This window comes from Schistocerca nitens, chromosome 2, assembly GCF_023898315.1.
Source record: "Schistocerca nitens isolate TAMUIC-IGC-003100 chromosome 2, iqSchNite1.1, whole genome shotgun sequence".
Taxonomy (NCBI): Eukaryota; Metazoa; Arthropoda; class Insecta; order Orthoptera; family Acrididae; genus Schistocerca; species Schistocerca nitens.
Genome location: NC_064615.1, coordinates 822,673,628 through 822,696,318, shown reverse-complemented (window position 1 = coordinate 822,696,318; position 22,691 = coordinate 822,673,628). Strand labels below are relative to the sequence as shown.

The window sequence follows — 22,691 nt, the reverse complement described above, 5'->3', positions numbered from 1 at the left end:
AACTATTAACTAGACATACATAACCTTTAATGTAGGCGTTACATAGTGTGGTAATAAATAATACAATAGTAAAACACAAGAACCAACCACAGACGGTGCTCCAGGAATCGACCTCTGAGAAGGTCTGGCAACAAACACTTTCGCGAGCGATGAGATAGGCAGCCAAGAGATGCATTCACTTCACAAGATGGTAATCCATACTAGTGGCAGTCTAACGAATGACTGATGATAATCTTGCTGAAGCTACCTGACGTCCGATAAACCAAATGCAACGATGGAACAATGCGGCAAGGCTGAAACCGGCGATCGGCATTACGTCCAGAATACGGACAGCAGCGGCAAGGCGAGAAAATGTACACGGCCGTTACATGCACTAATCCCCAGGCAGGTAACTGGGGTGTTAGCGGTCCCCAGGCAAGAAAAATTACCGCTGGTTGAACTTAACAAATTGTAACAAGCTGAACGCAGTAAATAGTAATAAGAAGTCGAGGAAAGCTAATCAGATCCGCTTTCCCCAAGCACTCCACTCGCTGCTCTTAGCCTAGGCAACACTACGAGCAGTAACACGAACCCAAGTCACTGGAGAATCGCGAGGTGTCTCAATGGTGGAGGTTTCTCTACTTGTATTGAAATGCAGTCATCTTAAAGCTTGCAGGATCTGGGTTACGACGAGGTCGGGCACCCTTGTGACCACAGCCCTTCCATCTGGCAGTCCATGCGTGCCGCCATCAGCTCCGGCGTGTTCTCACAATGCGCGTACCTGGCTCCTCCTGAGTCCCCAACCGAACCGCCACACTCACACGACACGGAAAAACGACGTCGCCCCAAAGATAGGGCAACAGTTACTACATATCGATAACCGCCGCTGCTGCCACTAGCGGACAGGCAACGCTGACAAAACGAGTGGCGCCATTCAAGACGAGAAAAAGGCAAACAACCGCAACCATGCTAACTAAAGGATATGGTCTGGCCTCCAACAGTAGGCATAAACCTACAAACAGCACCAACGGGAGCCGCAGCACGACTCAATTATTTATTAATGTTTTACTTTATTTCATATTTAGATCAGAGGATGGTCATTAAGTAATCGAAAACAGTTATCAATATCAGCGACTCTGTAGATCTGGTAACAGCGGAATAGCTACAAAATGCCATTAACGCAAAAAGTCACCTGACGCTGATAATACAAACATGGAGCTGATGAAATATGCATCTGATCCAGTAAAGCACCGACTTTTAAATTTATGAATGCTTGCTGCCTGAACACGCTTGTACCTGACGAATGGAATGAATCTTTGCTATGCCATATTTAGAAGGAAGGCAATAAATCACAATGCGCAAATTACCGAGGAATAAGTGTGCTAAATCCCTGCTACAAACTACACTCCTGGAAATGGAAAAAAGAACACATTGACACCGGTGTGTCAGACCCACCATACTTGCTCCGGACACTGCGAGAGGGCTGTACAAGCAATGATCACACGCACGGCACAGCGGACACACCAGGAACCGCGGTGTTGGCCGTCGAATGGCGCTAGCTGCGCAGCATATGTGCACCGCCGCCGTCAGTGTCAGCCAGTTTGCCGTGGCATACGGAGCTCCATCGCAGTCTTTAACACTGGTAGCATGCCGCGACAGCGTGGACGTGACCGTATGTGCAGCTGACGGACTTTGAGCGAGGGCGTATAGTGGGCATGCGGGAGGCCGGGTGGACGTACCGCCGAATTGCTCAACACGTGGGGCGTGAGGTCTCCACAGTACATCGATGTTGTCGCCAGTGGTCGGCGGAAGGTGCACGTGCCCGTCGACCTGGGACCGGACCGCAGCGACGCACGGATGCACGCCAAGACCGTAGGATCCTACGCAGTGCCGTAGGGGACCGCACCGCCACTTCCCAGCAAATTAGGGACACTGTTGCTCCTGGGGTATCGGCGAGGACCATTCGCAACCGTCTCCATGAAGCTGGGCTACGGTCCCGCACACCGTTAGGCCGTCTTCCGCTCACGCCCCAACATCGTGCAGCCCGCCTCCAGTGGTGTCGCGACAGGCGTGAATGGAGGGACGAATGGAGACGTGTCGTCTTCAGCGATGAGAGTCGCTTCTGTCTTGGTGCCAATGATGGTCGTATGCGTGTTTGGCGCCGTGCAGGTGAGCGCCACAATCAGGACTGCATACGACCGAGGCACACAGGGCCAACACCCGGCATCATGGTGTGGGGAGCGATCTCCTACACTGGCCGTACACCACTGGTGATCGTCGAGGGGACACTGAATAGTGCACGGTACATCCAAACCGTCATCGAACCCATCGTTCTACCATTCCTAGACCGGCAAGGGAACTTGCTGTTCCAACAGGACAATGCACGTCCGCATGTATCCCGTGCCACCCAACGTGCTCTAGAAGGTGTAAGTCAACTACCCTGGCCAGCAAGATCTCCGGATCTGTCCCCCATTGAGCATGTTTGGGACTGGATGAAGCGTCGTCTCACGCGGTATGCACGTCCAGCACGAACGCTGGTCCAACTGAGGCACCAGGTGGAAATGGCATGGCAAGCCGTTCCACAGGACTACATCCAGCATCTCTACGATCGTCTCCATGGGAGAATAGCAGCCTGCTTTGCTGCGAAAGGTGGATATACACTGTACTAGTGCCGACATTGTGCATGCTCTGTTGCCTGTGTCTATGTGCCTGTGGTTCTGTCAGTGTGATCATGTGATGTATCTGACCCCAGGAATGTGTCAATAAAGTTTCCCCTTCCTGGGACAATGAATTCACGGTGTTCTTATTTCAATTTCCAGGAGTGTATATGCTAAAGTTGAAACTAAGAGATTAGTACCAGTACGGCTACTGCCGATGCACGTATGTTAGATGTTCAACATGGGCTTAGAGTAAGTAGATCATATTCTAATTATCTTTTCACTCTGGCGTGAGTAATTAAGAAAAGATGGTAATTTAGATTGCCAACTTTTTTATTATCTGCTACCAAAAGGCGTCTGACGGACAATCTTGTGGGAATCAGCACATCTGATTACGACAATTCAGTCACCGTACAATAATAATAAATTATGTATCCGCACTGTGAGGAATCGGGCAGAATCTGTCGATATTAATCAAGGACTCAGACAAGGCTGCCCACTGTCTCTCCCCTCCCCCCCCTCACTTTTTAATGTGTACATAGACGACATAATTCGTAAATGGTTGATTTTATTAAGTGATACAGCCAAAAGTGATAATTTTAAATGTATGACGAAGCTGTTTGCTGACTACCAGATTATAATGGGAGCATCTGAAGAAAAGTTTCAAATTTCACTACACATATTGAGTCAAACTGCCGCTAACTGCGGAATGAGAATGTTGTTGTTGTTGTGGTCTTCAGTCCTGAGACTGGTTTGATGCAGCTCTCCATGCTACTCTATCCTGTGCAAGCTTCTTCATCTCCCAGTACCTACTGCAACCTACATCCTTCCGAATCTGCTTAGTGTATTCATCTCTTGGTCTCCCTCTACAATTTTTACCCTCCACGCTGCCCTCCAATGCTAAATTTGTGATACCTTGATGCCTCAAAATATGTCCTACCAACCGATCCCTTCTTCTAGTCAAGTTGTGCCACAAACTTCTCTTCTCCCCAATCCTATTCAATACCTCCTCATTAGTTACGTGATCTACCCACCTTATCTTCAGCATTCTTCTGTAGCACCACATTTCGAAAGCTTCTATTCTCTTCTTGTCCAAACTGGTTATCGTCCATGTTTCACTTCCATACATGGCTACACTCCATACAAATACTTTCAGAAACGACTTCCTGACACTTAAATCTATAGTCGATGTTAACAAATTTCTCTTCTTCAGAAACGCTTTCCTTGCCATTGCCAGTCTACATTTTATATCCTCTCTACTTCGACCATCATCAGTTATTTTACCCCTAAAATAGCAAAACTCCTTTACTACTTTAAGTGTCTCATTTCCTAATCTAATCCCCTCAGCATCATCCGATTTAATTTGACTACATTCCATTATCCTCGTTTTGCTTTTGTTGATGTTCATCTTATATCCTCCTTTCAAGACACTGTCCATTCCGTTCAACTGATCTTCCAAGTCCTTTGCTGTCTCCGACGGAATTACAATGTCATCGGCGAACCTCAAAGTTTTTACTTCTTCTCCATGAATTTTAATACCTACTCCGAATTTTTCTTTTGTTTCCTTTAATGAGAATATCAACAGATAAAACAAAAGTGATGGATTTCTAGGACTGGAACCTATAAGACCAAAAATTGTTATTAGTGAACAAATAATCGAACAAGCAAGAGTGTTAAATATTTAAGGTGCAATTTGAAATTTGCCAAGTCAGAGCGAGAATTGGCAAGACATTTCTGTGGAACTGTACAACGTACGTTGCAAAATAACGTACGGAAAGAAACATTAATTAAACCCTACAAAGTAATAGCGTACCATTTTGTGCTGTGTGGTAGCGAATGTTGGACCCTAAAATACGATCATTTATGACGAATCGAATCATCAGAGATGAAGTTTCTCCGCGTTATAGCGGAATACTCATGGTTGGGCCATAAAAGAAATATTGATATCAGAGAAGAACAAAATGTTGAACGTATTACAAATGTAACTGAAAAACACTGAGTGAACTGGAAAGAATATGTTCAAAGTATGTCTGATGATAGAATAACTAAAGCCGCAATACAATATAACCGAACAGGCAAGAGGGACGATGGACGTCCCTTACAATGATGGCGTGATTAGTTCTGAGGGAACGGGTCAAAAGGCCTGATCCTTGAAGAAGACGTTGACGATGAACAAGTAATCAAGTGTGAGTAATTGCAACTGAGAGTGTTATTATATGTAACTGATGGTAAATATTCACGCATATGACAGGAATGATCATTCGAAACAAAAACGTCAAGTAAACTTGTGCTCTAAAACGCATACCTTAAGAGCTATGAGCGATTTTTGATCTCCGATACTGTTAAACAAATCTCTTCTACTGCAAACTCTTTGCTTTCCACAGTTTGGGAAGTGGTAGTGTGGCCAGAAACAAGAAAATATCTCCAGTAAACGTGTGCTCTAAACTGTGTACCTTAAAAGTTATGAGCACCTGCTCTTTAGAATTGTATTTCAAAGTAGCTAAGATCAAGAAGTGCTCATAGCTCTTAAGCTATGTATTTTAGAGGATATGTTTACAGGAAATTTTTTTCTTGTTTTGGTCCATACTACCACTTTCCAAAATGCGGAAAGCAAAGAGCTTGCAGTAGTAGGGGTTTGTTACACAGTATCGAAGATGAAGAATTGCTAACAGTTCTTAAGGTTTGCGTTTTAGAGCTCATGTTTACTTGCTTTTTTTGTTTCGAACGGTCATTCCTGTCATATCCCCGAATACTGACCATCTCTTTTGAAGGCATACAAAACTGGAGTCATTGTGTAGCGCAATTCAACTCCCAATACCAATAAAGAAATAGTCACTGCAAAATACATTCAGCCCGTAGGCACTGAATCCTCTGGCTCTGTTCAAGAATGGTAACTTTGGTTCCTGTGCACATAACAAATCAATAACATTGTCTTACCTCTAAAGCAGCAACGGTGGATCGCGATGTGTTCTGGTCTCTCATGAAGAAGAATAAAATATACTAGCTACAGGCTCAGCGGTGTGCAGTGCTGGGTCCGATGGCCATTTTAGTCTGGTCCCTTTAACCTCCACAAACCAACCAACCGAGTGCAGTGCTGGTCGTATTACTTTGAAATGTGTATGAAATTCTTTTGACTGATAGATGAAAACACTTAAGAAAAATACAGTGACTTTTGAAAAACATATGACCGGAGCAATGAGGAGGTATTGATTTGGGCGAATTACGAACACTACCTTTTCAATAGTGAATTGAATAGTGAATTGTGTTCGAAGTTAAGTTTGACTTTCCAAAAGACCTGAAAACTGAAATTACATTACACAGAAAAATTACATTCTTTTTTAATAATAGAGTCACAAAAAATGAGATTTATACAGTAAGTACCATCTAAGCTCACTAAAAAAAGCTTAAAGACAACTAATCAAATTACGGATAGCTGTGTTACCAAATCTTAAAACCGTTACAGAAGGTAAAGATCTAACTAGCCTTTAGATCAAATCTGTTAATGTACATTGCGAGGTTACTCAACAATTGATAATTATTAGCAAACTCATCAACACTAACGCGCTCGCAAAACGAAAGTCATAAATATTTAACGTCTTTACCTTGCTAGCGAGAAGACTTCTGCTTCCACATTTATGTTTCCAATGATGCGCGCACTCGTGATTCCTGCATTATAATCTAACACCTGGTGGCTTTACAGAGCACACCCCAAAAACTACCTACTGCATCCTCTTTCGCTCACAGACAGCTACCCACTGCTGTGCGCCAAGTGCTATCTTACTTCAACACTATAGTCTCAGACTAGAAGCAGTATCTTTGGCTCTGCGGTCGTTCTTTATAATAGAACCCATCAGAGACCTACATCGTTTATAACAGGCCTGTAATAGTTTCATTTAGCTTACAGTAGTAACATTACAGTATTCGGGTGCCACATGGAAGTAGCAGTAGACTCCTTTCATATATATATATATATATATATATATATATATATATATATATATATATATATATGTGTGTGTGTGTGTATGTATGTTGCATTTCTCATGTCATCCATGATTAACATTGAACTGTATCTACTTCGACTATAGTCGTAGGCATTGTTCTCCTCCAAGGTCTCTGGTCTCTGGAGACGTGCATGTAATAGGATAGCTCTCGTGATCTCAAGCAAGGTGAGGGTGAGGTAAATGTGATGAGGCTGGCCCGTGGAGCGCAGAGAGGTGGCTTTTTGGGTAGCGGCCGGTGTCGCAGGACCCTTGGGGGTCTCGGCCGGAGGCTATCGATCAGAGCGGTCGGGCAGTCTGTGGTGGCAGCCCGGTTACGCTGGAATCCTCCAGAAACCCACAGTGAGCTCATGTGATGCGCCCCTGCTGCCTAAGCTGTCCCCACACCAGACGTGAACGCCAGCTCAAACATGCATCTGGACGGACTTTCCAATGTGGTTGGTGAGCGCTCAAAAAATCATCTCGCAAGTGACCCGTGACCGCTGCGCACTCCATTGACAGTTATCGACTACTCACAGATTTTGCTTCCGAAAAGAGACGTGAAAGAAATACTGGCGTTAACACTTTTAACTATTGCCTAAGATGGCCAGAGATGAGTTACTGCATCTATAACTATGCTCCACAAGCCACGTGACGCTGTATGGCAGCGGGTGCTTCATCTGCTTCCTGCTTTTGCTGTTCCAGTTACGTATGGTGCGCGGTAAGGACGACTGGTGGGAAGTCTCCGTGTGAGATCGAATACACTTTTACCTTCGCGGTCTTTTCGCGAGATAAAAGCAGGAGGCTGCAATATTTTGGTTGGTTCTTGTATGAACGTACACTCTCGAAAGGTTAACAGTAAACTATATCGTGACGAACAACACCTCTCTTGTAGCGGCTGCCACCGAAAATGGGTGGCTCCGAGACATTTTCGCACTTAGTAAACAAACCCGCGGCGAAACGCGACCCCCCTATTTGGATCTTCGCTACTTCTTTTACCATTACCATCTGATAAGGACCACTGAGAGGAGACATACTCAAGTATAGGTCGAACATACATTCTGTAAGCTGGCTCCTTCCTCTGATTACTGACGATTCTCAATTACTCTCAGTTTAGCATATGACTTTCTTACGATTGCTTTTGTGTCGTCGCTCCACTTTTTCTCTCTGTACTCATGTATGTTACTATTTCCCGTGACTGTTCAGTATTAGTGTAATCACACAATAGCGCACATTTATACGCAACACGTTACATTTGTTTATGATGTGGGTCAATTGCGAATTCACATTTGCTTATGATGTGGATCAATTGCGAATCCTTGGAACATAGCGTCTTTCTACATTCCTCTTTAGTTTTCCAGTGTTGCTACTTATCTATAAACAAGAGCATCATCCGCAAACTACCTCATGAAGCTTCCTACTTTATCCAATAGTCATTTACATATGGGTTCACACACGGTTGACATGCTTAATTTTATCTCCTCATACAAGATATATCTTTGACAGCACATCTGAAAAAAAAGAAATTTCGTTCATTCCTGAAGAGTTAAAATGATACGAACGTCCAGGAAACGAACATAGACTTGTAACTGACGACAGCAGTAGATAGGAATTTGCGATGTTAACCGTCAGCTTTGACCACTAATCTATCTGTAGTGATTGCTGCGCCACGTTTTGAACTGTACTTTTTTACTGTCATATTTGTTGTTATATTTTCATTGGTTTCTAGAGGTATTACTCTTTTAATATCAGCTGTGTATTTTTAATTCGTACTGCTTGTCGAGGTATCCGCTACGTCTGTAGACCATTTCTTTACGGTACACAATGCGTATTCTTTCCGATAAATAGTTGTTATGATGTAAAAACGTTTTCGATTTACTACTATTACACACATAGTAACCGGGTGTGGCATTCTTCGATTGAGTTATATAGCTAAAGGGTATTTTGCAACACTAGCGTCGTTTTCTTTGCATCGTGGTCTTCAATAAATCTGCAAAGCTGTGTTTACGATACTCGATTCGGTTTCTCTCCGACAAACCCTCTTACGATATACTAGTGACAAGAACAAATATTCGAAACTGCATGTCGCATGTATACAGCTAAAACGTATTTTCGAATAGTACCCAAGATTTATTTACGGTAAATAATTACTTATACTGTGTACTGTGACGCCCATTAGAGTGGTAGAACTTGGTTTAACTGTACACAAATCCATTTCTTTCCATTTCTTTCTCTCTTTGCACGTGATATTAATAACTGTAAGCCGAACCATTTTTTCCCGTAATCAAAACTGTCCTTTTTGTTTATGTTACAAAATATCGTCAACGATGTTGTTTATCTCCTTTATAGTATGTTCACTACGTCACTGCTCAAAGCCGACTGCGTCGTAATTTTCTCTGATACCAGTAACCAAAGCTGCACATTCTGACTACTCGGGACTGATCGACCGGCGTATCATCTTCTACCAATGGCGTCACAGGATGCTGTGTCGAGGGGCGTGGGGGTAGCACACCCCAGTCCCCACCGTTTTTCTTGAGCCTGGGCCGCTACTTCTGACTCAAGTACCTTTTCAGTTGGCATCAGGATGATGAGTGCTCTGCGTCCCAGGCATCCCAGCAAGGTAGCACCGGGAGTCGAACCTGGCGTCGTACCGTAGCAGCCAAGCACGCTAACCACTGAACTATGGAGACGAACCTTTATCCCACCAAATATGCTATTCAAGTGCTAAAATGGGAATGATGATGGTTGTGTAAGGGGTATGTGACGGGCGGGGCGGAAGTGTACGAAACAACTGTTTCCCGCATTATGGGATGGTTATCAAGTGCGTTGAAACGGAGGAAACGAAGGTAGCCGTTTCTCAGATTTTGAGTTCATTAGGAAGGACGGCGATGGGGAAAATTGGCCCTATCCTATTTGAGGAAGCACTTCGACACTAGCCGGAAACACTAAATGAGGAAGGTGGATGCCCGTTCCTCTCGAACGCTTGTCCCTTGTTTTAAGCAGAGCGCCACCCTTTCCGATCCGGTGCTGAAAATGGGTACAAGGTCGTTTTCAGCGCTTTCAGCGGATTGCTAAGTATATTCAGTTTAGTTGACCGCCAATAGATTCACCACATACTTTGAAGAAGCATGGCATATCAATACACTCGGCCAGTAATAGATTCATCACATAAAGCGATGTTGACGGTGATTCGAGCGAGCCGCTCTCCAGTCTGAAAGCGAACTCGTGTCCTCAGATCGATATCCGCAGCCTCAGGTGGGCCGAGGAGAGGCAAACAGTAAGCTATCTTGAAACGGCAGGCCGTGAGAGTGAAGGAGCCGCTGGATGCTAACGTGTAGAAATGAAACCCCTGCAACGCATCCGCAGAAGTGATGCGTATTACACAGCTCCGTACCACATAAGAAAGTCGTTTTCTCGCGTTACAATGTGCTGTGTGCACATATGCATATACTCGGCTTTGACAAAATTTTGGATATCTACTGGAAATATTCTTACAATCGACCAGAATACAGTGAAGTGATTTCAAGACATTTCCGTGTGACTGAATGCTTTTGGGTGGCCAAGCGAGATGTGAAAGTCGAAACACATCAATTTGGAAGCCTTTTTAAGTATGCTCGATACCTGGATTCTACAGTATTTCACCTCTGATGTGGCTGCTGAGATTGAGAAAGGTCTTGATTTATGACAATGCATTCGCAATGCACTGATTGTGTTTCGGAGATTTATGGGCTTCCGCAACTTTTGAAACACTCATCCCATTAATTTGACACTGCATCTCTCCTCTCCTCGCGTAGTGCCATAGTTCTTGATGTTTTTAAGGTAGCGTTCTGTTTAAAGTTTCTGTTTTGGACAAGCTGAAATTCCAGGTAATGATATTCTATATGTTGTTGTTGTTGTCTTCAGTCCTGAGACTGGTTTTATGCAGCTCTCCATGCTACTCTATCCTATGCAAGCTTCTTCATCTCCCAGTACTTACTGCAACCTACATCCCTCCGAATCTGCTTTGTGTATTCATCTCTTGGTCTCCCTCTACGATTTTTACCCTCCACGCTGCCCTCCAATGCTAAATATGTGATCCCTTGATACCTCAGAACATGTCCTGCCAACCGGTCCCTTCTTCTTGTCAAGTTGAGCCACAAACTCCTATTCTCCAGAATTCTATTCAATACCTCCTCATTAGTTATGTGATCTACCCATATAATTTTCAGCATTCTTCTGTAGCACCACATTTCGAAAGCTTCTATTCTCTTCTTGTCTAAACTATTTATCGTCCATGTTTCACTTCCATACATGGCTACACTCCATACAAATACTTTCAGAAACGACTTCCTGACGCTTAAATCTATACTCGATGTTAACAAATTTCTCTTCTTCAGAAACGCTTTCCTTGCCATTGCCAGTATACATTTTATATCCTCTCTACTTCGACCATCATCAGTTATTTTGCTCCCCAAATAGCAAAACTCCTTTACTACTTTAAGTGTCTCATTTCCTAATCTAATTCCCTCAGCATCACCCGACTTAATTCGACTACATTCCATTATCCTTGTTTTGCTTTTGTTGATGTTCATCTTATACCCTCCTTTCAAGACACTGTCCATTCCGCTCAACTGCTCTTTCAAGTCCTTTGCTGTCTCGAATTACAATGTCATGGGCGAACCTCAACGTTTTTATTTCTTCTCCATGGACTTTAATACCTACTCCGAATTTTTCTTTTGTTTCCTTTACTGCTTGCTCAATATACAGATTGAATAACATCGGGGAGAGGCTACAACCCTGTCTCACTCCCTTCCCAACCGTTGCTTCCCTTTCATGCCCCTCGACTCTTATAACTGCCATCTGGTTTCTGTACAAATTGTAAATAGCCTTTCGCTCCCTGTATTTTACCCCTGCCACCTTTAGAATTTGAAAGAGAGTATTCCACTCAACATTGTCAAAAGCTTTCTCTAAGTCTACAAATGCTAGAAATGTAGGTTTGCCTTTCCTTAATCTAGCTTCTAAGATAAGTCGTAGGGTCAGTATTGCCTCACGTGTTCCAACATTTCTGCGGAATCCTATCTGATCTTCGCCGAGGTCGGCTTCTACCAGTTTTTCCATTCGTCTGTAAAGAATTCGCGTTAGTATTTTGCAGCTGTGACTTATTAAACTGATAGTTCGGTAATTTTCACATCTGTCAACACCTGCTTTCTTTGGGATTGGAATTGTTATATTCTTCTTGAAGTCTGAGGGTATTTCGCCTGTCTCATACATCTTGCTCACCAGATGGTAGAGTTTTGTCAGGACTGGCTCTCCCAAGGCCGTTAGTAGTCCCAATGGATTGTTGTCTACTCCTGGGGCCTTGTTTCGACTTATGTCTTTCAGTGCATTCTACATAGAGAACTGAAAAACATTTGTTTCCTGCGATGTATGTTCTTGGAGAGAGAAAAAAAAAGAGGCAGTGTAGATGACTGGGTTGCAAGAAATTCTCAACGTGCACATGCATTGAGGATCAGAGCACTTGGCTACTTCCAGGAAACTTTACACATAATTTCAAAGCCTTTCGAAACTGTCGCTAGCACTATTACACTACCACCACCCCGCACCGCAAAAAAAGAAAAAAAAAAGAAAATGTTTATCGCTTACTACACTTTCACTGTTTTTGTAGTAAAACTTCCCGTTAGACATGACGTTTTAATTCTAGAGTGTGTTCACGTATACCACTGAATGTATCTGAGCATTTTATCAGTGTAGGGCACATATTTCAGGAGATATGATGTCATAAACATTAAGATGCGTGAAAAAATAGATTTTCCTAAAGCAGGTCGCAAATTATCGAGCTGTTTTACACTTGGAAGTTCGGTTCTAGGGGGCGAGAAAAGTGCAAGTACAGATTTATTTGTTCTCAGATAAAATGTCTACCTAATGTTTTGCTTATACAATGACGAAAACTGAAAAAGTCCAGAAATACGGCATTACTGCCCGACGAACAACCCGTGAGGTGTTACTGAAGCTTTGAACGGCGACCAGTTATACAGGGTGTAAAAAAAATTCCCTTTATGGAGCTTGAAGACAGATTCCTTACTCCAAAACAGAAAAAAGCCCAGTAAACCTGTTCTCTTAAGACGATATCTTAAGTACACGTACATGGACGACGATGTATAGAAGTTTGGCTCTGGCTGTGGTTCGTGCACGGATAGCCGATGCGGTTAAGGCGAGCGGCTGGCACAGGTTTTCACTGTCGTCATTCCAATATGCAGCCGATGGTGGTTTATATTCGCAACAGCGAATACATTTCCTGCACATCTTAAGAGCTATGAACACTCGTTCAACAGAAGAGACGTGAATCACAGTAGTGAAGATGAGAAAGTGGCCATAGGTCTTTAGAGTATGCACTTTAGAGGCCATGTTTACTCGTCATTTTTTTTTCTTGTTTTTGTCCATACTATCTCCTCCAAAAACATGGAAAGCAAAGAACTTGCAATAGAAGATATGTTTTTCATAGTATCGAAGACCAATAAGTGCTCTTAACTCTTAAGGAACACATTTTAGAACTGACGTTTACTAAACATTTCTTCTTGTTTTGGTGTAAGGAAACTGTACTTAAAGTCTGTAACGGGAATTTAGTTACATCGTGTACTTGTAGGCTACAGTCTCTTATAAAGTCAATAATAATTCTGCGAGTTATCCCTTTCGTGGTTGATGGGTCATATATGTCCCACTAACTTTGAGCGCCAGTTCGAGTGTCGGGATATATGTTACCCAGCTCTGCACGGTGCTGCCATCTAGGGACGACTGTACTGAACCTGAGAAAAAATCGGGACTGCACTGCAAAGGCAGGAGTGCTAGTTCTGCAAGGTTCGCAGAAGAGCTTCTGTAAAGTTTGGAAGGTAGGAGACGAGATACTGGCAGAAGTACCGCTGTGGGGATGGGGCTTGAGTCGTGCTTGGATAGTTCAGTTGGTAGAGCACTTGCCCGCGAAAGGCAAAGGTCCCGAGTTCGAGTCTCGGTCCGGCACACAGTTTTAATCTGCCAGGAAGTTTCATATCAGGGCACACTCCGCTGCAGAGTGAAAAATCTCATTCTGAGAACAAAAGTTGTTTGCACTGCTTGTGTTGTATCACTTTGTGGCACACCATGTTTTTCCAAGTTTCAGGGAATGTAAAGTTTTGTAAGTATTGGTCATGTGTCATGAAAACTGAAATGTAATGAATATTTTTTACACTGGCTCTACACAAATAAAAAGATTACATGCATGTATAATTTGTAGTTATTTTATTCTCCACAAAATCCAGTTTATGGCTAAAAAAAATAAAATTACGAAATCAGTCAGTCAGCAGAAAAGGTATCTCGCGTTGGTTCATGGGACATATGAGTCCCACTTCCTGTTGTGAAAAAATGGAGAACTTAACAAATATTTTGGTGGTGAAAATATAATAATGGGACTGAAAAGAAAACGTTTTCACCATAATATTTTAAAAATCTGTAAAAAATGAATTTTATCCATGAAAGGGTTGAAACATCTGATACAAGAACAGTGATGCCTCTAATAACAAGCGATGGGGAGCCGTGTGTCAGACAGATAGAGAGAGCAGCGGTAGTACCTGTGCAGCAAACAATTCCGCAAGCGGCCGCCGCGACTGCAGAAGCCGAAGCAAACAATTCACAAGGCGATGGCTGTTGACCCGATACTGGGAACAAATACCCGATCTGGTGGCTGTATCGGCTGATACTGTAAAAACCTCTGATTCTCAAATACAAAATATCTGACTTTCTAGGCTGACACTTTGAACTGGAACTCTGTGTGTGCTGCTGTTTAAGAATATTCTGGATGCGTTCTTGGTAGTGATGTGAGCTCATGTTACTTCCAGTCCTGCTCTTCGTCCCTTACCACGTTTTCCGCTAACAGCGTATCATCGACGCTGGTTTCCCCGCCTACTTTGTTTCAAGCTAGAACACAAAAACGTCCATCTTACTAATCACGATAACGCAGGTTGTAAACTCCTTACAAACAAGTATGAACCTCAAGCGGTTCGTAGAGATACTTATTCCAGACGTTAGTCACATTCACTTAAAGCTGTCAGGTACAGCACATTGGACAAAAACTTTGTAGATGGTTGTATGGTGTAAGGCCACATGTGACCATGATAATGACCTAAGTTCGGCGTTGAAGAGGTGCATGAGTTTCTTCGGGTATGTCATACTGATCTGAAGTGACTCATCATGTAGTAGATTCTGTAGAAATACCAAATTCCGTGGATTTTGATTACTGTTTCATTTAATGTTCCAAATAGTCCCAGAAATGGAGAATGGGTCATTCAGCAAATCAGTCGACATGTGATAAGGTGCCTGAGTGTTCGTCTAAGCAGTAGCGGGTGCATATACCCCTGTAAACTAAGCATCTAGGAAGTCGGGAGTGTCCACAGGAGACTCACCACGAAGATACAGAAGGCAATACTTCCTGAGTGAGAGTGCAATTAACATCTTTGTTCATGTCTGCGGTAACCTGAATGAATGAGCCCAAGTACTGGTAGCGGAAACATCTCCAAAATATCATAGAATCATGAAGCTGGGTTCCTGATAGTGCAGGGGTCATTATAAAAGAAATCTTTAATCATACAAGATGAGCGAGTGTGTTGCTCGTTCTGTTCTCTCAGTTCTTAATATAGCTGATCGCTGAGTTTGACTACTATGCGTCATGAGAACAAGCTTAGGTGTGCAACAGGTTTATTTAATATTGGTGGTTAGCCTAACCACGGGAAAGTTGGATGATAATGTAAAGAATCTTGGAACTGGACTGAAAGATATTTATTTGCTCTAATGACGTACCATAAATCACAATTAAAATTAAAACTCAAAGTATAAAATGACGCGTACATCGTGGGGAGGCTGCCAAAAGTGTGAAACGATCTGTGGAGAAAGTGCAACAAGATCTGCTTCTTGGGCAGCTTGCAAAATCAAAGTTAACGGTACAAGAAGGTGCCTCAAATTATGACCAAACTAAGCAATACAATTTGCGTGGCAAAGTAGGCAAGTAACGGGCTGCTCCGAATAATAATCACACTACCGCAATTGCGACACTTGCGTTTCCCCAAAATCAGTATACGATGCGCCCATCAGTACCAGAGATGTGTGACCGGGAGATGAGAGACCCCACTGTGGGCGGGGATCAAATGACCACCAAACATAGATCTCCCTCCACAACTCTCTACTTTCAAACAACACTCTATATCGAAGGGACAAACCATTGCTGTTGCCACTGTGATGGATGAGAATATCGCTTATTTCGTGAATAAACGGGGGAACACTGCAGAAACTTAGCGCTCTTGGTGTACAAACGCATTTTTACAAATAAGACGTTGGTACTGGGCCGGAGCAGTGACCCATCGGTCCATCGGTTTCTTCAAACGGCTCTAAGCATTATGGGACTTAAAGTCTGAGGTCATCAGTCCCCTAGACTTAGAACTACTTAAATCTTAACTAACCTAAATACATCACACACATCCACATCACACACATCCCGAGGCAGGATTCGAACCTGCGACCGCAGCAGCCGCGCGGTTCCGGACTGAAGCGCCTAGTACCGCTCGGCCACAGCGGCCGGCTTCGGTTTCTTCATTCCAAGAACGATGGTGAAGAGACTCAATTCGAATGGGTACACTAAGCTTTGAAGAGAAAGCAATGGACCTTCCTACAGTGGCCCCGTGGCGTCACGGTGTCTCCTCCTTTGATGTCCGAACAGAATAGTCTAAAATACCAAGCTCAATTATTCTTTGGGAATGGCAGTGGCAGCACGGCGCCTTCAGTCCAGGGTTAGGCAAGGTGTTCCTCTGTTGACAAAAGCATGAAGCAATCCACAGCCTTACTTCCGTGAAAACTGCCCAACTCTTCACGGACCTTCACTCTTCCTAACGACATTTACTGACCGCCTCCTGCCGACAGAGAGAACCGAGAGACCACACTTGAAGGACACCTTAGCTTTTTTTTTGTAGCAAATAGGGCCAGTATGCTCTACATAAAATTACCGCAGAATGGCAGGAAAAATGAACCTGCTAGTCAAGGGAAGTCAGGATTCGGTTACGATTGTGGACGGGGCCGTAATCAGTTACCATTGGTTGCCTTTTACAGTTACACATAATATATTTTAAACCAGTAATTACAGACTCAACAATAAATTAAAATACCACACGTTATTAATGAAGGAATAAACAACTGTGTAAATAATAGTGTTTTCAGTGAGTTACAATTTAGCAAATCACCATTAAATACAGATACAGCAGATGATGTTTTAAAAGTATGCCACTCTGATTTGGGCAGAACGCCTTACACGCCAAGAATGGCAATAAATTAGGAATTGTTTAAGAACTCCCTGCAATGGCCACAATAACGGCTGAAGGCCTTACACGCCAGGAACGGCAATAATATAAAAATAGTAAAAAAGTAAAACAGCAAATACAATAGTAAAGGTTAATTAAAAAACAAGAAACTGATCACCAAACGGGTGAAATAAGATGATGGTAAACTTTGTAACACAATCTTTAACATTCACTGAACACTACACTAGATTTATTCCAGAAGGCGACCAGAACTATTAACTAGACACATATAACCTTTAATATAGGCGTTACAAGGTATTGTAATAAATAATAAAATAATAAAACACAAGGACCAGTACATAAGTTCCTTAAAGGGTATTGAGGAAGATAAGACCCGCAGAAGGCGTGGTCTGAAGGAGCGTTACACTGAACTACTGGCCACCAGACCTCCTTTTAGGATACACATGTTTTACAAGAACCAAGGGGCCACAGACGGTGCTCCAGGAATCGACCTCTGAGAAGGTCCGGCAACAAACAGTTTCGCGAGCGATGAGATAGGCAGCCAAGAGATGCATTCACTTCACAAGACGGTAACTCAGACTAGTGGCAGTCTAACGAATGACTAATGATAATCTTGCTGAAGCTACCTGACGTCCGCTAAGCCAAATGCAACGATGGAACAATACGCCAAAGCCGGAACCGGCGGTCTGCACCACGTCCCCAGAATACTGTGTTTAGAGCGCCCGGCACGAGAAAGAAATCACTACCACGAAAGCGAGGAATCACCAACCGGCCTACAATCAAGAAAGCTGTCAAAACTACACGCCTTCCCGGACAGCAGCGGCGAGGCGAGGAAACGTACACTGCCGTTACATACACTAATTCTAGGGCAGGTAACTGGGGCGTTAGCGGCCACCAGGCAAGAAAAATTACCGCTTGTTGAACTTACCAAATGGTAACAAGTTGAACGCAGTAAATAATAATAACAAGTCGAGGAAAGATAATCAGATCCGCCTTCCCCAAGCACTCCACTCGCTGCTCTTCGCCTCGGCGACACTACGAGCAGCAACACGAACCCAAGTCACAGGAGAATCGCGAGATATCACAATGGTGGAGGTTTCTCTACTTTGATTGAAATGCACTCATCTTAAAGCTTGCTGTATCCTGTTTACGATCAGGTCGTACACCCCCATGACCACAGCGCTTCCATCCGGCAGTCCGTGCCTGCCGCCAGCTGTCCCGGCGTGTCCTGGCACTGCGCGGACCTGTCTCCTCCCGAGCCCCAACTGAACTGGCCCACTCACACATCCCGGAAATACAACGACGTCGCCCCAAAGATAGGGCAACAGTTACTACATACCGATAACCACCGCTGCTTGTGAAACCGAGTAGCGCCAGTGAACACGAGAAGGTGACAACCAACCGCAACCGTGCCAACGAAACGATACCGTCTGGCCTCCAACAGTGGACGGATACCTACAAACAGCACCAACACGAGCCGCAGCACGGCTCAGTGTCACAACCACCTATGGCCTGGACTCGACATAGTGTGATTCAGTCGCCCCACAGGGCCGCCAGTGCTCTAGACTCCCTGTGTCATTTGATAAAACGAAAACTCGCGATAGGCTGTAACACACAGGGTAAGCCTCCAGTCAGCTGTGGCCCAGTTTCCATGTTTTGTGGCCCGAAAGGCGTGCAGCTTTATGTGCCGATGTGAGGCGAGCTTCGCCGATGGAATGTGGGACGCGAATCGAATAACTCAGCGCTGCTGCAGCCTTCGCCAGGGGGGAGGGCTCCTCCTTTCAGAGTTTCGAAGCGGCTGGGGTCCACAGACTGCTCTTCCGCCTGCCGCACTCTCCGCTACTGGCGACTGTGCGCGAGCAGCGCACCCCCCGCTACGCCGTTATGATCCAGCGAAGAAAGGCTCCAGTCAACTGGAAGCACTGGAGGAGCCGATACAGTCAGCTCGCTCACACGACTCGAATTCCATCACTTTGGCCCAGCCATTCTCTGGATAGTGGAGCAGCTTAATAGATTTTGAAAGCAAGCGTATTCCATCCGTATGCGACACTATCAGTACTGGAAGTCTTTCAAATGTAGGGCTCCCTACATATTAAAAGTTCATTTTAGTACCGTTGTGTCACTTCGCGTTTACCACATGTTTACGCACCCCCAGGAGTTCTGTTTTTGCAGTGTGCTCAGCGGACGCTGTAAAATGACAGTAGCGTTATCTGTTGATCAAGTATTGTAAATAACCTGCTTCTCATTCTTTTCTTTCAGGATCTGTACGCCACTTGACCTGTACCTTCCCCCTTCAGATCGTCTTCCTCTCGGACTCTTTCGCCTTCCAGTTTACATTGGTACGTTCCTTTTTAGTAATTTTAAACACCTTTAGGATCTAGTTTAACGATAGAAGCACCAAAAGCAGCCACAGTATGGTTGAATGTAAAATTTATTGATGATGTTCGATTAGGTTTGCGTCTAACAAGGGCAGGGCAGACACCGTGAGACGTGGATTTAGACAAGCTTCGACGTACTGGTCGGAAGTTACTACTGGGAGACGCTTCCATTTTCGAAACAGCTGAGGTCGAAGGTCATTATGCATAATATGTCGAACGGGCGTAAACGTTAGAACACTCGAGGATAAGTAACTTTATATCAACACCAAACAGCTCTGAGAAATCAAAGAATTGACGATGCTGATACGTTAGAATATACTTTAGGAGGGAATGCGTTGCTAGATTGGCGGTGGCCGGAATTGATATAGACACACTGCTCGGGTCACATTTAACCTTCGAGGCGATACGTTTGAATCTCACTTCTTGCGTTCTTTGTATAAGAGAGTGAAAGCTGTCTTGAAAGTTGTATATTGTTATTTTAAATAAAATATTAATAAGAATAAGGAATAAATAAAACAACTGATCAGTTCAAAATGGCTCTGAGCTCTGTGGGACTTAACATCTGAGGTCATCAGTCCCCTACAACTTAGAACTACTTGAACCTAACTAACCTAATGACATCCCACACATCCATGCCCGAGGCAGGATTCGAACCTGCGACCGTAGCGGTTGCACGATTCCAGACTAAAGAGGCTAGAACCACTTGGCCACACCGGCCGGCAACTGATCAGTGTTTGTCCCTACGAAGTTGGACGACGTATGCCTAAAGCTCAGGGGAGCCCCAATTTTTCCGAAAAGTATATCCTTTCTTACGGTATATAAAAATGAAAAGCGTCTTGTAAAGTCTGTGTTAATACCCGTCGTGTTAATCCTTCAGAGCGCATCGGATGGTATTTATCATAAAGCAGAGGAGGCAGAGAAATCCTCCTTGACAAACACCCTATACGAAAGCTGTTTTCCTGCTCGCATATATTACCTACCCAATATGCGATGGAAAGCAAACATGATTTACATTTATAAAGATACTTCTTTTGGCGGTTAATTTCGACGCGTATATGTTTTATTTATTTTTCTCTTTATTTAACCTGGTCAGATAAGGGCCCCATCTTGCATCGGATCGTGGTTTTCCACGTTCTATATTTTTTGCGTCATTGTTGTTTAAGAAATGACAGTGACTGTAGTATGATAATTACTAATAAAATGGTGTTAATAGAATTAAAAAATATTTGAATGTTTCTAATGATAGCGTGAATAACAGTACTGACTAAGAAGTAATAACGTTAGTACTAGCCCTACTACTACCACTACTGCTAGTAATAATAATAAGCAGACACAAAGGGTATGTGTAAGTGTATGAAACTGATCTTTTCTGAGACAGGGAGTTCTGAAGCAGAGAAATTTAAGTGGGCTACACCAGCTAAGATCCTTCGAAAATGAGGAAGCTCTAGTTCGCAAATGTTGGTTATAATAGGTATCGAGTGCGTACAGGAAACAAACGCAGACATTATTGTTGCTGTAGTAGATTCAGTTCTCTGATATAATGACGCAAGTTCTCTATAGTCGGGTTCCTGCTACTGAACACAACATCGTGTGAACTTATTACGAACAAAACTACTGACGTTTGTGTAAAAATTATTGCAAGAAGAGTGACTGAAACTCATGCGCTCAGAAACAGTGACCGATGAACGGAAGTCTTTTATCTGCTGTAAACACTATGCCAGTTAGCAAAGGTTTCCCTTCTCAAGTGTATGTACATCGGATTGAAATCACTAATTCTTGCATTCTCTTTGCTTGTGTCGTGTGCATAAATCGGAAGTTTTCTTACCTACGAGTATTGTTACGATTTCCTTCTGGTGCGAACTGGATCCTTGATTTTGCGTAGTGCCCTAAACTCTTTCACAGAAGTGTCCCCTTCCTAATATGCCAAACCTCGTCGCAATTGAATCGGAAACCCTGACGTTTCCTTGCAAGCACCATTCAGAAAACGGTATATATTTGCCCTGCAGTTAACTTAATCCTAGCATAAATTTCATCATGAAGTTATAATGCATGAAGAAATGTAAAAGAGCATGTTGTCGTGCGTCACATTGAATTATGAAACACGATAAGGACAAATACATTTCGACTTCTTCTTTCCCTGCCTTACGCAGAGACAACTGGCAAGTTTCTTCCTCTTCTTCCCTGTCCTACATGGCTTTGGTCTCTTCTCATGATCATATCACTGGGATGGGTCTTCACTCCTGCACTTCCTTGGGCACTTCAGTAACTTCTATGGTTGCTCGCATTTTTTCTCTTGGAATTCGGTCCATCCTGTTGATTCTACGCACAATATCATTTCACCTATAAATGACCTATTACACTGGTTATAAGTTATTGCCCATATCTCTGCTGCATACAATAATGCTGGCCTTATGTGTCTTCCTCTTGACTTTCGTATTCGTGTTTTTGTCATAGAGGATTCCAAATTTGTTTCCAATTCATTCAGACTGCACTCTGTGGTTTATCTCAGTATACATGCAGCCATTACTTGCCACAGGTGATTAGAGGTATATGAATCGCTCTAACCTGCCGCGCGATGTGGCCGCGCGGTTAGAGGCACCATGTCACGGATTGCGCTGCCACTCCCGCCGAAAGTTAGAGTCCTCTCTCGAGCATGTGTGTGTGTGTGTGTGTGTGTATGTATGTTGTCCTTAGCATACGTTAGTTTAAGCTAGTTCAATTAGTATGTAAGTCTAGGGACCGATGACCTCAAGCAGTTTGCTCCTTCAGGAATTCACACACACACACACACACACACACACACACACACACACACACACAATTACTCATTTGCCGCTCTAACCTTTCCTTAGCTCTCCCATTCATAATGACTGTGTCACCTTCCTCGTTTCTCAGCCACGAATTCTCCTTTTCCTTCCGTTGCTTTTAATCTCTTTGCCCCGCATTGAACACCTCCATTCTTCCAGTTTGCACCCCACACCATCTCTGCTGGTGCTGCACAGAACAATGTCGTCTGGAAAAGACACCCTCCAAGAGGCTTCAGCTTGAATTCCTTTGACAGGATGACCACAAAAAGATGTAGGGGCTGCATGCAGATCCCCGATGCAAACATGTATCCATTCTGCCACGCCTACGCTGCCTCTTACCCTTTCGTACATATCTTGTACAAGGTTTACATATTTCTCTGGTTTTAGCACAACTGTTCTGTCTCTCCATTCCTATGGAATTCTCACCCTTTTTTTTTTTGTAGACATGCCTCATCAAGTCAACTCCTACTTGACTGAGACACTTCCAAGGTTATGGAGATTTAATCTGACCAAGTTGTCTTCCATGTTTTGCTTTACCTTAGTGCTGATACTTCCTCCAGTGATGTAACCAATCTCA

General features: G+C 43.6%; 1 protein-coding gene across 2 annotated transcripts in view; it reads left to right on the top strand.

The window, feature by feature from the left end:
- The window catches only part of LOC126237078 (uncharacterized), a 719,539-nt gene that overhangs the window by 614,205 nt on the left and 82,643 nt on the right, over positions 1–22,691 (top strand). For both annotated transcript variants that reach the window (XR_007545027.1, XM_049946875.1), the window contains one exon: positions 19,189–19,268. Coding sequence is in view for 1 of the 2 variants with exons in the window: in XM_049946875.1 (XP_049802832.1) it covers positions 19,189–19,268 (80 nt within the window). In the remaining variant the exon portion in view is untranslated. The remainder of the gene's footprint in view (positions 1–19,188; positions 19,269–22,691) is intronic.